Here is a 16,025-nt window from a genome sequence, read left to right as displayed (position 1 = left end):
TACAAATTTTCAAATGGGTCATTTGCTGGACGGAGGGATTAGTATTTTTTATTTCTTTTATTGTAGTTTTTTAAATCTGTTTTGATGACAAAATATGTCTAACCTCTTGAAAAATATATTAAACTATATACCACTTTTTTTTTTCCAAGACAACTGTCATAAAATGAATTTGAACCATACACCACTATTTCTTTTTTGCACCCCCAGTGTTTTGTATTTTCTATTATTTCCGTTTTAACATATTTATTTTTGTTTCCAAAGGGTTTTCTATATGCACCCATTTGATTGAAAAAAACATAAAAAAAAATTTGTAATCATTTGATCCATTCATTTGTCGTAATTGTTTACTACAACGATTATGTTATCTCCTTGTGAATAACATAAAATGAACACCAATTCAAAATACTGAAAATGTGTTTTAAAATGTTTCTGCATAAATTTCATTTGCAAAAAATTATCCAAATCTTTTTCTTTTTGGGAGTTTATTTACACCAAAAAGAAAGAAAAAAAAAATACTATACTAGTGGTTTAGCAAATTAGTAGTACTATTGGTCCATCATTAGAGCATGAAGACTTTAGAAGACTTTAGACTAATCCCATAGCATCAATTAATACCACTATGCTCTTTTGGTCAAAAAGAGTAACACAAACAAATATACCAATAAAATAAAACAAACCAAATGTTTCATTTCACTCTACCACCAAAATGATGCACAAAAAAAGATCATTCTTCCAACCCAGAAAGTAACTCAAAATGATTAGAATGAAATGAAAAAAAAATAAAAATTAACAAGTCTAAGTCAAAATCAAAATTATATACACACGGAAAATAAGTCAGTGAAACTAATTAACACTTTGTCACACCCTCTATGATATTATCTATCATATATATTATCTGAAAACCAAATAAAAAAGAAAATTTTCCATGTGATCATATAAGATTATAAGGTCATGAAGAAATCTGATGGGCTTGGGCTTGGGCTTGAGCATTAGAGAATCTTGACTTGTTGGTGTTTGTTTGGTTGTTGCAAGGGTTTGTAGCTACACGTTCACAAGAAGGACACATAGTGAGAGTGGTAGCTGGAAGTTGCATGTAGAATGGTTGAGTAGTTTTCAAAGCTCTAAGCTCTTGAAGTTCCTTTTGTAATCTTCTATTCTCTTCTGTTAATGTCTCACAACATCTCTTCAAATACTCACAATCCACTTCTGTTTGCTTTAACTTTGTCCTACAAAATCACAAATTCCAAACCAAAACTTTAATAAAAAATAGTCTCTGCTCAGGTGGTAGCAACATGCATTGTTATATGCAGGGGTTGTGGTTCAAACTCCGGACACCCCACACGTTCAAAAGAATTCAAGTATTACAATTTTTTTATCTTATGGTTTTGGTTTAGTTCAAACAAAATTTATTCATATTAGAATACTACTTGATTTTAATTCCTCAAAATAGACTCTAAAATAAAATATTAGAAAAATTCATTTATTTTAATATGAACAGACAAAATGTCATATATTTATGAGGGCTAAAATAAAATAATATTTTTAATGATTAAAAGCATAAAAACAATATTTTTAAGGGTATGAAAAACATTTCAACCTAAAAAATTTAAACAAAAATATTGAAGGATAAGACTCACCTTGCTCTTCTATTTTGAAACCAAACTTCAACTTGACGAGGACTAAGATTCAACTGTTTTGCAAGTGCAAGTTTTTGCTTCTACAAACAAATAAATAAACATGATTAATTAACAAATAAACCTTAATTAATTAAAAAAGAAGAAACAAGTAAGTAAATAACAAAAATAAGAAATTTACAGGATTAAGAGTGGTGTGTTCTTTGAAACTTTCTTCAAGAAAAGCAGATTGATCTTTAGAGAGTCTTAGTTTCTTCCTAGTTGACCCATTTTCATCATCATCACTTCCTCTTTCAGCTTCACCTTCATTTTCTCTCTTATTTCTTCCTCCATATTCAGCATTGTTATTATTCCTCATACTGAAATCCATTGCAAATGGTGACACAGAACTGCTGGGGGATGACAATGAGGTGCCGTCGTCGACGTCTTCCGTCGTCGCCGCCGGGAAACGGTTCACGTCTAGCTCCCTCACCGGTCCACCTGATGATAACAAAAACAAAAAATGATTGAGTATATACAACTTTAAATATATTTCTAAATTTTTTGAATAACAAAATGAATTCATGCGCAACTGCAAAGACTAATATCTCGAAGTAACGGAGAGAGATCCATTAAAAAAGTTGACCTTTCTTAACAAATAGTATGTAGAACCTTGTACAAAATCTTGGGTGCAAATTCAAACCCACAATTTTCAAGCACTTTAAAACAAAAACAAAAAAGATAAAATTAAATCTATAAAAACAAAATAAAATTAAACAAATTTATCTAGATATTGAACAAAATATATTAAACCATTTAAAGGAAAGAAAAAGATATATAGTAAATAGAAAATTACATGGTTGGGTGAGCCAAGGAATGGGAAGGTGAGAAGAAGGGTGAGGAGATCTAAGAACAGGAGTGAAAGGAAGAAGGTCTAGTTGAATAGGTGGATCTGAAGAACCTCTTTTTTCTTCTTCTGAGGTTTTTCCTTGTTGTGTTGAGAAGAAACTTGGTAATGGATCTTTGTTGGGTTTGTCAAGAAAAGAGAGAGGTAATTTTGGTGTGTCACCTAAGCTCAAAGCAAGTTCCATTTTAGAGCACAATGTTGTTTGTGATAGTATGAAGTTGTTGGTAGAAAAAGAATGAGAGTGCAAATAGAAATGAAGTTATGAAACTCTTTACACAAGAAAAAGAAGAAGGGGAATAATGGGATTTTATTTGTGATGTTTGAAAGGATTTGGGAGGAGTAAAGATTGACCGACAAACACAGGTTGACAAAGGCACGTGAATGAATTAAATACTAGTATGAGTATATAATAATTATTACAACCATTCTCTCAGTTCTCACACCTTTTTCCCCATCCACCACCTCCTAAACAAGGGAATAAAAATATCCACGAGGGAGACCCCTCCTTATTTATGTACTATGACTATTGTCTTTAAAAATTCATATATATAATATGTATATATTTTTATAAGCAAATAAATACGTGTCTCAAGCATATTTCAGTTGATAGGAAAATGCATTGTTATATGTAGAAGTCGGAGTTCGAATCCTAGACATCTGACTTTTTTATTGTGATGGTCGGAGTTTGAACTTCAAACCTTGCATATTTTATGCATTGTCCAAATCAGCTGAGTTAAGCTCACGAGGACTTATTCACCTTTTAAAAAAAAACATGAATTCTAGCTACTAAACCACTAAAGAGAAAAAATGTATATGAATATTTAAGAATTTTCTATTAGGGGAGCATTTTATATTTCAATTTTTAAGAATTTATGCATCTGATTTTATGGAAACTGAAAAGTTCAATTAAAAGTATATCAAGTTATATCACTATAGTTAACATAGTTAGAATTAGATATATCATATCATATTTTAGAGTAATCTAAAATGGTGAGGTATATGTAAGTATTCTGATATTTAAGTCAGTATAAGTGCAAAAAAGAGAGGTATACAAAATATAGAAGTTGTGTACTTTATGTTGGTTATGGTACTATTTTTTCCTTCATCATAATTTGGGATTTGATTATTTAGCTCTTTCAATATTTTCTTTTTTCTTTTGAGAGGACACTCTTGATCTTTCTCCTTATGTTAGCTCTTTTAAAACAAGAGTAACTAAAACTATTTAGTTTAACAAAATCTGTAATTGACATATAGTAAATGTCATTTATAGAAATAAAACTAAAACATAAGTACCTTTTTTAAGGGAACTCTTGTAACATGGGTAAGTAAAACTATGTTGTTTAACAAAATCTATAAATGACATATAAGAGAATCCACAATGAAGACATCTATTTTTAGGTTCTTAAATAGGTCTTACGTATACACATCGATCACTCATTTATAATTTTTTAATAATAGTACTTAATAAGCACTCAATCACTCCAACCCAGATCTCACACACAGTTCTTAAATGAGACTCACTGATCAAATATCAATAACTTTATATTATTATATTTCAATTTTTTAATATTAAAAAAGTACGGATCCCGCTTAAAAGTAGGGTCCTAAGTAAGACACGGGTTTTATAAAACCTTGAAAAAGATTTTCTCCATTGAAAATATCTAATAGACACCGAATCTTAAATAGTTAAGACCTTCCAATAGAGATGGTCTACCAATACTTTCATATAAATTTGGCGTGCCGTATCAAATGATTAAAGAAAAATCAAATGGCTATCTAGTGCTATGTTATTATAGAATTTTTCTCTATCAATAAAAAATAGTAGAATTTTTCTCTTTGAATTTTTTTCTATCAATTTGACGATGTAGATATTTGAAGAATAATAACAAAGAAAAATAATCACATGGGTCAGAAAAGATCGGCTGGAGCTTCTAGTATTATTTTCATAGTACGGTTTCTTGGGTAAGATACGATTATAAGTCTTATTTCCATTTTAAATTTCATGGGTTGGTGAAGCTGATGTGGATCATAATAAGATTATACAAGAACCTAAATTTGAAAATTGCTTAATAGAAAAGTAGTATGAAGAAAATCGGTGTGTAGAAGAATTTTCCATTCGGGTGTAAAGCTATACATGGTGACGCATTCAAGAGAAGTGGTGGTATTAGTAATTAAAATTAATTTTTGGTCTAACATGGATTAGTAAATTGATCTTGTATCATGGACAAATTTGTTTTCTAATATTTTTGAACATATTTTACATCATTAACATTTTCGAGAGTGTTGAGAGCAACATACAGTTACATTGAATAATACTTAGATGACATTGTAGTTGATGATATTGGTCAATCATAATATCACAAATGTTAAAAAATAACAAGAAACATTATAAAAAAAAAATTACTTGTGACATTGTGGTTGATGTGGTTGGTCGATGTCATCAAAGTCATCAACCACAATGTCACTCAAGTGCTACCCATGTTTCATGACAACAATAGATAGAGACATCAAATATGTATATTTTTCCTGTTTTTTACCGAAGCAAAGTTAACTATTATTATTAATCAAACAATGTTCAATACAAGAAAGGATAAAAATAAAAATTACGGTAGCTAACTCAAGAATACGTCATCCTAGCTCAAGTATGAGCAACCATGCTCGCTTGTCTTCTAACAAATTTCATCTTAAAGTAGAAAAACAAAGATAACTCACAAATAATAATAAAAACAATAACATACAATTTTGAATCACCATCCGAGGACATCACATATGTATCTTAAATCTTAAAACATCAGATATACGAATCATCTCATTTATACACCATTTATACAACATAGAATTGAACTAAAATTAGTATTGTCAATTTTGAATACAGTCTAATTAAACGATTTGAACAACCTTTTTATGTGATAATTTGTTGGACAACCACATTATACAAAGAAATTTAGGTAGTAACACAAATATCAAAGCAATAGAGAGTAAAAGTAAAAAAACAATGTGTGTATGAGAAAGAAAATTATCAAAAAAGTTGTCAATTCAAATATCATTTCTCTTAAACAAAATGGTTGCTCTCAAATCCAATAAATGCTTATGCAATTTGTTGCTCACCAAACAAGACACAAAATAATTAAGAGGTTGCACCAAACAAAACAGGGTCCAAATAACATCATGATGACAAGGAGAAGAAAATGATATATCATCCTATAAGATATGTCTGGGATAATTAACCTGCTCCAATTGTCTTATTGATTAGCAAGTATATATGTTGTTTTTATCATCTATCGTCGCCATCATACTCATTCTTATTCTCATTATGCATGACAATATGATAAGAATGATTATTTGTCTTTGGGTACCAATTTGAAGAAGAATCATGTGGGATTGTGGGATATAGTATTTATTAAGGCATGATAAAAACAGTTGAACAGTCCTGTTTCAATGTTTTTTGTTTTTTGCTTGTATCAAAAGTTATTAATTTAGGGAAAATGGTTTTGTGCAGTTTCCAAGTTGAACAAAAAAACAAATAGGTTATATAAATGTCTGACCAGTTGAAGTGAAATGACTCTGGTAGCTTCCAGCTGGAGATTTTAAGCTACAAAACAAAGATACTAACTAGCTAGTATGTATTTTTCATTAGGACAAGATTGTTAATTAAAGAATTAATTAACGATTTTCATTATTATTTTTAAATAATAATGTAAATAACTCCTTATATAATAATATAAATCATGATAGAAAACAATAAAAAAATCCTAATTGCTTTTAAGAAAATTGTATACTTGGAAGTTTCACATTTGAAAATCCATTAACAAATTTAAAGTTGTAACTTGTGAAAATCTAGAAGGAATGGATTTAACGAAAGGGTTACAATAGTCACCACACATCATGTATATTTCGAGAGCTTATCATAAAAGTTTGCCCAATATATTTAAATCTTTAAAAATATTTTATTCATGCATCAAATGATTTTTTTATACACAAAAGATTCTACTAATTTGATTAAATGATACTCAAACTCAAACGTACAAAAAAGAATCAAGTCAAATACATTGAAAACAAGATAGTGGAATTAATTTTTTTTTATTATTTCTTCATTTTCTACAAATAAATCAAGACCATGCTGTACGATTAGTTCTATCAATTACCTTTGCAATAACCTTCTCATTAAAAAGAACGTTATTGCGCTTCAACCAAATGCATCATACCATAGCTAACCAAATTAGACTAGACAATTTTCTACCAATCCTCCCTTTGCAAAACCTCTCAATAGTAAAAAAATTATCAACAAATTCATCTCCCACCCTGTTGCATTCAAATCCATTAGATGAAGAGTTTATGATTTAAATATCACATTAAACATTTTTAAAATAAAATGCATAGTGTCCTAATATATATTATTGTTGTTGTTTTGTTATTGTTGTTTGTAGTGTCAATTAGATCGACAAACCGACCACGTTTTACTATTCCGAGAAAAGTTTTATGCTTTTAATCTAGCTTTGCAATTGTTTAAGTAAGCAAATAAATCATGGTTTATAAAAAGGGGAAGCTAAGGTTTCTTGTACTCTTTTGGAGCAATATTATAACTATTTCATAATGAACATGATTGAAAAACTATTGAATGGTAGTTTCGTTTAGTGTTTTATGTGTGTATATATACAATATTGACTTAACATTACTTTGACAATGTTTTTATGCTAATTCACAAACATAAATAATATCATGTAAGATGTTGTTGGATTTGTCTCGATAAATATTTTTAAAATATTAAATTTTCATAATTTTTTTTAATAGAGAATTGAAGATATGAAAGATAAAACATATGCATTGATACATATGTCGGAATCAACTAGATCATCTAATATGGGACGTAGAGAGTATAAAAAAAAAAAAAAAAAAAAATTGGTATCCAATGACATAGAGTCCATAAAATGAGGGTGATGTGGGGTATCCCCAATGAAATTGAATATTATGTATAGGTTCACCTTTTTACCCTTTGTTTATTTGAATTTGATGAAATTGAAAGAAGAAGAAAAGTTTAGTCTTAGAAGAAAAATATAACAAGTGAGTGGTCCCTTGCGCGTGTTAGAATGAAGATTTAAAAATAGGGCACACAGAGGAAATAAGGAGGGTCAGATATGTCATGCTTTTGGGATCATTGCAATAATTGAAGTCATGCAGGCTTTAATGATAAGCTGCAGAGAAAGATGTGTGAATTATTGGGTGGGACCCTTTTGCTTTCAGAAAACGAACCTTTGCCAAAAAGTGACCATCATGTAATAATTGTTGATGAAAATGGAATGGAATGTTAAAAAAGATAACATACCCCACCTAACCATGAACAAGGGTCAAGGGTCTTCTACTATCTCTTACCCTCCCAATTTCTACCTACAATCACACAAGTTTTCATTTCTCAATCATGCACGAGATTCGTGAATTAGACTAGACAAACAACAAAGGGTTGAATATTAGTACTACTTCAATATATGTCAAATCTAATTATTGTTAGATCGAGTCGTCTCAAAATAGTAGTATAAGGGTAATGTTAACCGGTGTCCGAACACTAATTAAGAAACAAATATAGTATATATTGTATTGAAAATTATCTATTTTAATTTAAAACTTTCTCTTTATGATTTTTTTAACTAGTGTCCTGAGAGCACTGGTTAACATGATCCTATAACTATTCGATCATTTTACACATTCTCAAATTGATCCCCCACTTCGTTAATAATTTAAAATAGTCACAATCTTTATCAAATATTTTTTAGATTGGTCTCCGACTCTATTAGTTTCTTTTGTATTTTAAATCATTAATGTACCAAATAAGATCCAAAAGGCATTATGTCATTAACCACTAAATAATATTCTAAAGACATTGAACTATTAACACTAAAAATACAAAACAACTAATAAAGTTAGAGACCAATCTGAGTAACGTTTGACAAACACAGAGACCATTTCGAGGTATTAATAGAGTCAGGAACCAAATTGAGAATTTGATACAAAGATAAGAACCAATTTGATGGTTTACTCTAAGAAAAATGTATAAATGAAAAAAAAATGATTTTCAATACTCTTGTCAAGTATTGATGCTATATTCATATCATGTTTGTTACTTTTTTTAATATTTAAATTTATTCTTATTTATTTGTTACATGTGTTATTTATTTTTATTGAAAATTGAGGGTATTTTTGAAAAGAAAAAAATCAGCCCAAAAAAGTTGAAATGAGTTATTTTCTTTATATATAGTACATATAAAATGAAAGATATTACACTAAATGATGAAATTAGTATTAATTAGAGTGTATAAGATAATTACTATTGCATTAGAAGTGAAGTGAATGATTTATTTTGAGACAATTTTTTCTTTTACAACCGAAACACCTACTGTTAAACGGAAGGAGTAATGTGTTGACTTATTTTCTAAGGATAAGTGTTATTGGACTCTATGTAAGTGGAACAAAAAGTAAAGTTTTATATTGAAAAAAAAAAACTTTTAAATTTTTAAGAAATTGAATATGCAAATATTCCTTTTTTTCTTACCCTAATTGCTTGCACCAACGCTTTATCTCCATTCACCTTTAATCGTTGAGATCATTACACCACAATCATTGAATTGAATTGACCATTTTAAAAACTTTGTTGTTTGACATAGGTTTAGTTAAAACTTAGCGAATTTTCAAACTCATTTTAATGAAAAATGTTAAAGAGTGTCCTTAAGATATTAGTTAAAAGGATAAACTTTTTTTTTAATAGGGAAGGACAAACTTAAAAATTTTGTATTGAGAAATGGTAAAAAATTATAGATTTGACTTTTTAAAAGTTAAAAAATTGTTGGAAAATAGTAAAAAGTGATAGACTAGACTTTTTAAAAGTTAAAAAATTGTTGAATTCAATGCAAATTTATTATTTCTAGTTTTCTTAACTGGTGTTCTAAAGAGACTGGTTAACTTAACACCATTTTAATATACACAGTCTCTTTATAAAAACACTTAACTTCATTTGACAAGTTTAATTCTTAAATTACTTGCACAAAGTAATTAAGTAGACAAAAAGAAGAGAGAATGATACGATAAGTATTATTTACTCAGCCTCTCTTGGCACTATGAGTATTGATACACTTAAGTTTGTAACTAACCAAGAAATGAATGAAAACATCATTGCAAAAATTAATAGATACATTTCAATTTTGAAAAGAAATGATTACAATCCAAGAAGGAAAGAAAACAACTTTTTACATTACTCACTCTAATTGCTCCTTAAACTTCAAGACACTTTGTGAATCATCCTCAGGTTTTTCCTCTAAGCAACAAACGTGTTTTCCCTCACAACATCAAGTGTAGTAACGCCAAAGAGCTTCTTAGGATCATAGACACCCTTCTGTTTTAGAATTTCAGCGGCAATTAGGACCGTAGAGTTCACTGGATTACTTATAATATGAATAAAAGCACTGGAGAAATTAGTTCATCATCCATCGCTCTCTTCTTCCGACGAAAAATCCATAATAGGAGAAAGATCGCGCATTATGGATTTTTCAAAAGTGCTCTCGTCTATGGTTGGTAGATTAGGATAGCTCCGAGGATTTGACCTGTACAACTTTCGTGGAAAATCGGGCGATGTCGATTCTTCATCGTGATATTAACCAGAATTCGAAGAGAGATAATCTTTCACCAGCATTTAAAAAATATAGTGCAAAACAAAATGAGTTGGATAGAAACTCATAAACTCTAATTTGACAACATCAGGGTAGATATCAAGTGAAAACGAAATTTTTAAAGAAACTAATTAAAACTGTAATAACAATTAGAAAATAATGATAATAAAAATAAAGACTAATTAATTTTACAAATCTAAATTTTGAAACTGAACTGCATATATAGATAGATAATGTTACAGTCAATTTGTTTTGTTGTGAAACAATTCATTCATTGTTTGACAAATCTGTGAAATGATTAAGATTAATGATAAAGATAACAATGGTAATATTCTAAATAATCATTAATAATTAGCAAGTAACATAACAAAAACACTTACATTTGGGGTTTTTCTGATCCAAGGTGCTGCTTTCATCACTAATCACTATGCGTCCAGACTTAGAAGCCATTATCTAATTAACAACAAAATCAATCAACAAAACATGATTAAGAAGATTTGAAGGGTTTGGTTGTTTGAGAAAGGAAGGTATTCTTTATAGTAACGAGTGAGTGACACAATGGTATACAAAGGTATTTGCTTGGAAACAACGGCACTCACTCACTCATGCATTTCAATATCCTCAACCCTTATGGTTTAAAACGGACTACCCGACCCATTTATAACTTAGACTTCTACCCGTATTTTTGGTTTTTAGGTAGTGATGGAATTTTTAAGAGGTTTATTGAATCAGGATTTTAAAAAACTATTTTAATAAAAAATATCATTAAGATTTTAAAAGACTTTGTGAGATTGTAGAGATTATGTGAATGATTTTAGAATTTAAATGATTTTAGAATTTAAAGATTTTAAATGATTTTAGAATTTTAAAGGATTTAATGAATTTTAGAGGGAAAAACAAACTTACATCAGTGAATGATAAAAATAATAAACAAATAAATTCTAGAGTTCGAATAAAGAACAATAAAATCAATAGAAAATTCTTTTACTTAGGAAGTGATTAATGTTTTTTCCTGTAAAAAAAAGAAGAGAGAGGGGTTATTTTCTAAAATAGCAATATTATAACTTCATGTTCTTCTAAGTTGGATTTCTCCACATGTCTGAACCTATACCAGTCCTCCATAAATTAGCATCTTCTCGTTTTTGCTCTTGTGTTTGAATATTGAGTTCATAATTATTGTCTTAGTGAATAGGTAACATTGAAGATGAAGATGAAGACTCGTTAGTAGGTTCATTTGGAATTTCATTGGAACAACATTCTTTGCAAAGAAATTTATGAAGTGTTGCACATGCCAACACAAGTTCTGCTTGTGTCTTAAACAAAAATGGAGGTGCTGACTTAAAAATGGTGAAACACGATTTTAAAATACCAAATATTCTCTCAATCACATTTCTTAAGGACGGATGCCGAAGATTGAATAACTCCTTTTTACTTTCAGAGTCATTACCATAACCTGCAAAATTTTGTAGATGATATCGCACACCTTAATATGGACCTAAAAATCTGCGTCGATTAGAAAATCCACAATCCATCAGAAAATATTTACCTAATTAAATTTACAATACATATAAAATAAGTACAAAAGTGAAAATAAAAAAAAAATATCATTATAGTTTAAAAATTAATTACCTAACGTGGGGCTTTTAGTCCATTTTTCCTTGTCAAAGGATCATTTAGCAACTTGGAATCATGGGCTGAACCCTCCTACCGGCTAATAACGTACTTGAACTCCAAATCAAAGTTACAAGCAGCTAATACATTTTGTGATATCTTTCCATGACAATCACGATAACCGCTTACATCTCGTCCTCTAACCAAAGCATGAATATGTGTACCATCAGTAGCTCCAATGCAATCCTAAAGATGTGTTTATCAGACAATATTTAAGGTAGTATCAGAGTCAATGCAAAGTCATATACGAAAATATAAGTTTAACCAAATTGTTAGCGAAGTAAACCTTTTTTTTTATTTTATAAGCAAAATATATTAATGACGAGCAAACTAACACAAGATGTGCAAAACCGCTCCAAAATTGCAAACAAAGTTACAAAGAGAATTGTCAACCATACAAGGTGAAACAAACACCTTAGAAACCCACCAAATAACATCAGGAGCCTATTTAACCACCAAGTTAACATTTTGAGATTTTCAGTTGTATCAGAGACAAGTCCTACCACCTGCATATGATTTTACTTGAAAGAAAGAAAAAAAAAAAAAAGAAGTCATGACTCATGACCACGATAATCGCTTTATCGGGTCTACAAACTCCGAAATGTTGATAGTTTTTCATTGATGAGAATGTCATTATGCTCCAATCAAATGCACCATGCAGATGTTAGCCAAATTATATGATCAAGTATAATTTGAATCAATAATGATCAAGTAACAAGAAAAGAGCATTGCTATTTGTTGCGAGAGCATACGACACGAAAGGCAAGAAATACACACAAAATCTGTTAAAAAGAAGTTGATTATAACCGTTCCAGAAAATTTGGGAAGGCATTCTTGCAATTCGTTTTCGTAATATTGAACATTTCTCACAAAAATAAAATTAAGAACAAGAAATAATGATTAAAAACATAACATACTTATGAGAATCCAATCACAAAGTAATTTCAAGACTGTTCTTCTAATCCTATTATAAAACTATAACCCGCTCAAACTAACAGAGGCAATCCCATTACAAAATATGAAAAGAGAATGATATTCTAATAGTTAAAAAAACACAATTTTATTCCTATAATAAAAAACACAATTTTAAACAATAGAAATTGTTTGCTAAACGAGATTAGTAAGAACAAGGAGTATAAGATAAACAATAATATAACTGACATAAGATATATCTTAACCACGCGGAAAGCCATAAGAAAAAGTGCATCATTATCGAACAAAATGATAATTGTTATCATAATCTTTGAATGTACTCCGATTGTCACAAAGAAATTCTTAATTCGTCTAGCTCTTGCTCAAACTCAACAAGCATGTCATAATCTTCGAAGGTACTCCAAGATGCCTCGGGCTCAACAGGTATGTCTCCATGATGCCCCATGCTCCAATGTATTGTTGGCGTCATGTTGGTGGAATCATTAGATACATGATCATCGTATAGACTCCAAGATGCTTCGAGCTCTAGCTGAAACTCAGCAAGCATGCCATAATCTTCGACTGGACTCCAAGATGCCTCGTGCTCAACCAGTATGTTTCCATGATGCCCTACACTCCATTGTATTGTTTGACTGGAATCATTAGATACATGCCTTGCCTTAGGTCTGGAAGGGATTTGAAGAGTAGAACTTGAATCCTCGTGACGAACCTCAACATTATTCTCACCACCATATATAGGTATAACATTCTTATCGGTAACTTCTCCCTTGCAAACGGGGCATGCTTTAGTTTGAGATGATCTTAAATGCAACCATCTATACAAGCATGGCCAACAAAACAAATGACCACAACAAGTAACCACAGGATTCTTAGCCAAATCTAAACAAATATTACAATCAAAAACACTTCCTTCACTGCCACCGCCCTTTTCAACATTCTTCCTCTTCTTTGATGTCTTATCCAATGCAACACCACCATTGCTAGTTTCAGTAATTCTATCAGAAGGTTGATCAACCAAATCAATCAAGTTCATAGTTCCATTTGCCATGACACCTGATAATTGTTCTGGACTCGGAAGCAGATTCAAATCAATATTCCATGCATTTGTAGATGTTTGTTCTCCCATCACAAATTCAAAACTTTGAATTTTCACTTTGGGGGAATGGTAGCTCAATTGGTTGAACTAACGAATTTAACAAGAGTTAAAGTCCCTGGCAAAGGAGAAATTAACATACTATCGTTATTAAAAAAACAAATAATTCAAAACTATAAAAAAAATTGGCTTAATAAAAAAAATTATTAAACAAAATTGTGTTCGGAAAAAGCCTGGTTTTATTAGTCACACAATTAAAAATAATATTGGTTTCGAATTGGCTACAAATTTGAAATAAAACTGCAAAAAAAATGGGAAAAATACATAAACCCTAGATGGTCACAAAAAAATAAATTATATAAACCCTAGCTGAATGGAAAAAATCTCGAAACCTGCGTTGAGGAAAAGCAGAAGCGCAAAAGTGAAGTGATTTGAGGTTGCAGACTAAGGCCCCGTTTGGATAAACAGCTTATATAGATGCTTATAGCATTAAAGCTTATAACATTAGAGCTTACATCATAAGCTCTTATATTTGATAAGCTATTTAAGTTTGGATATGTACACTAAAAAGTACTTACATAAATTGAAGTGTTTGGATGTGACATTATATAAGCAATTATCGAAAATTTAAATATTTTTAATTTAACAAAAAAATCAAAGAATTGAACCACAATTATCAAGATTTTTTTTTTATGAAATTAATCAAGGCGTAAAAAAATAATATTATAATATATCAATTATAATTATATATATATATATATATATATATATATATATATATATATATATATATATATATATATTAGTGTACAGTTTATTACAAAAAAAAAAAAAGTTAAGTTTGTTTTTTTTATTCAGTTTCATTTTGTTACGTAACAAAAAAAAAAAAAAAATCTTACTTTAGTAAGATAAGTATATAGCAATTTTGTTACTCATGTACCGCAAAAGATAACTAAAATTATAATTAAAATATTCCTTCAAAAAGAGTTATAATTAAAATATATGTTTTGAAAAAGTGGATCTAGAGAGAATCGAATGAGCTTATTTTGAGCTTATATAGGCTTATCTACTCCCATAAACTTTTTTTAAGGCGTTTGAATAAATCAATAAAAATAGTTTATCATAATTTCATAAGCTGCTTATGTCATACTTTAATAAGCGCAAATTTTAAGCTTCATATACAGCTTAATACGGAGCTTATGCCATTATTATGTCACGAGCCTCGATTCTAGCATTCCACTTTACTCAAAACCTATAATTTATTTATTATGTAATTATCTTTTGATGTGATGAGTAGAGAAAGGGGCCTAATTCGTTATATACTTATCTTTTTTTGAGTAACACGTAACAATCACCATTTAATATACAAATTACAAACGTAACTTAACCTTTATATTTATATTAGGGTTAATAGGTCTTTACCCCCCTGTAATATAGAGCACTTTTGGTTTTGCCCCCTGTAATTATTTTTTTTTAGATTCCGTCCTTGTAAAATGAAGATTCTTCACGATTGCCCTCTAAGCCCATTGACTCAGCAGAATCTTTGATGTGGCACCTACATGGTTTTCTTTTTATTTTATTTTTTTTTTTTGCTTGCCACGCATGAAAAACAGTTTACACGTCATTTTTATTTAAAAAAACGAAAATCATATTTTTTAAAATCTGAAAATTAATATTCAAAATTTTAAAAAATCAGAAAAAATTCAAACTATTTTTTTAAATCGAAAAAAAATTAGATTTTTTTTCAAAAAATTAAAAAACATTTAAAAATTTTTTCTGAAATAGAAAATTGTCTTATCTTTTTCGAAATTAAAAAATATTCAGATTTTTTTCGGAATAAAAAAGTTTTTTTAATTTTTTCTACAAAGAATGAAAATTCTGGAAAATATTTTAATTTTTAAAAATCTGGATATAAATATTTTTAAATTCCAACTATTTAATCTGAAATTTTTTTTGATTTTATTTAAATTTTTAAAATCTTAACTTCAGATTTTTTTCGAAAATTTTAAATTTAGAAAAAATTCTGATTTGTTTTTGATATTTTTTATAAAATCTTGAAATATTGTTCAAGAATTCAAATTTTACGAAATTTTGAAGATTTTTAAAATTCTGAATATAATTTTTTTTAATTCAAATCAAAATCTTAATTTCAG

The 16,025-nt window shown here is 29.1% G+C and overlaps 1 protein-coding gene across 1 annotated transcript; it reads right to left on the bottom strand.

Moving 5' to 3' along the window:
• Positions 1-662: 662 nt before the first annotated feature.
• Positions 663-2,990, bottom strand: LOC25483543 (homeobox-leucine zipper protein HOX11). The gene is made up of 4 exons (XM_013612237.3): positions 2,470-2,990; positions 1,816-2,114; positions 1,638-1,717; positions 663-1,226 (listed from the first exon to the last, which is right to left on the bottom strand). The coding sequence occupies exons 1-4, from the start codon at positions 2,702-2,704 to the stop codon at positions 950-952; spliced, it is 891 nt and encodes a 296-aa protein (XP_013467691.1). The 5' UTR covers positions 2,705-2,990; the 3' UTR covers positions 663-949.
• Positions 2,991-16,025: the final 13,035 nt, after the last annotated feature.

This window comes from Medicago truncatula, chromosome 1 (assembly GCF_003473485.1).
Source record: "Medicago truncatula cultivar Jemalong A17 chromosome 1, MtrunA17r5.0-ANR, whole genome shotgun sequence".
Classification (NCBI taxonomy): Eukaryota; Viridiplantae; Streptophyta; class Magnoliopsida; order Fabales; family Fabaceae; genus Medicago; species Medicago truncatula.
Note: the sequence above shows the minus strand (reverse complement) of the source record. Positions and strands in the feature narration are given on the sequence as shown.

Bases quoted from the DNA above. Each gene is read 5' to 3' on its own strand.
- LOC25483543 (XM_013612237.3), bottom strand. From the start codon at position 2,704: ATGGAACTTGCTTTGAGCTTAGGTGACACACCAAAATTACCTCTCTCT. The intron at 1,718-1,815 runs GTAAATTTCTTA...ATTTGTTTGTAG, and splicing joins AACACACCACTCTTAATCCT to AAGCAAAAACTTGCACTTGC. The intron at 1,227-1,637 runs GTGAGTCTTATC...GTGATTTTGTAG, and splicing joins TTTCAAAATAGAAGAGCAAG to GACAAAGTTAAAGCAAACAG.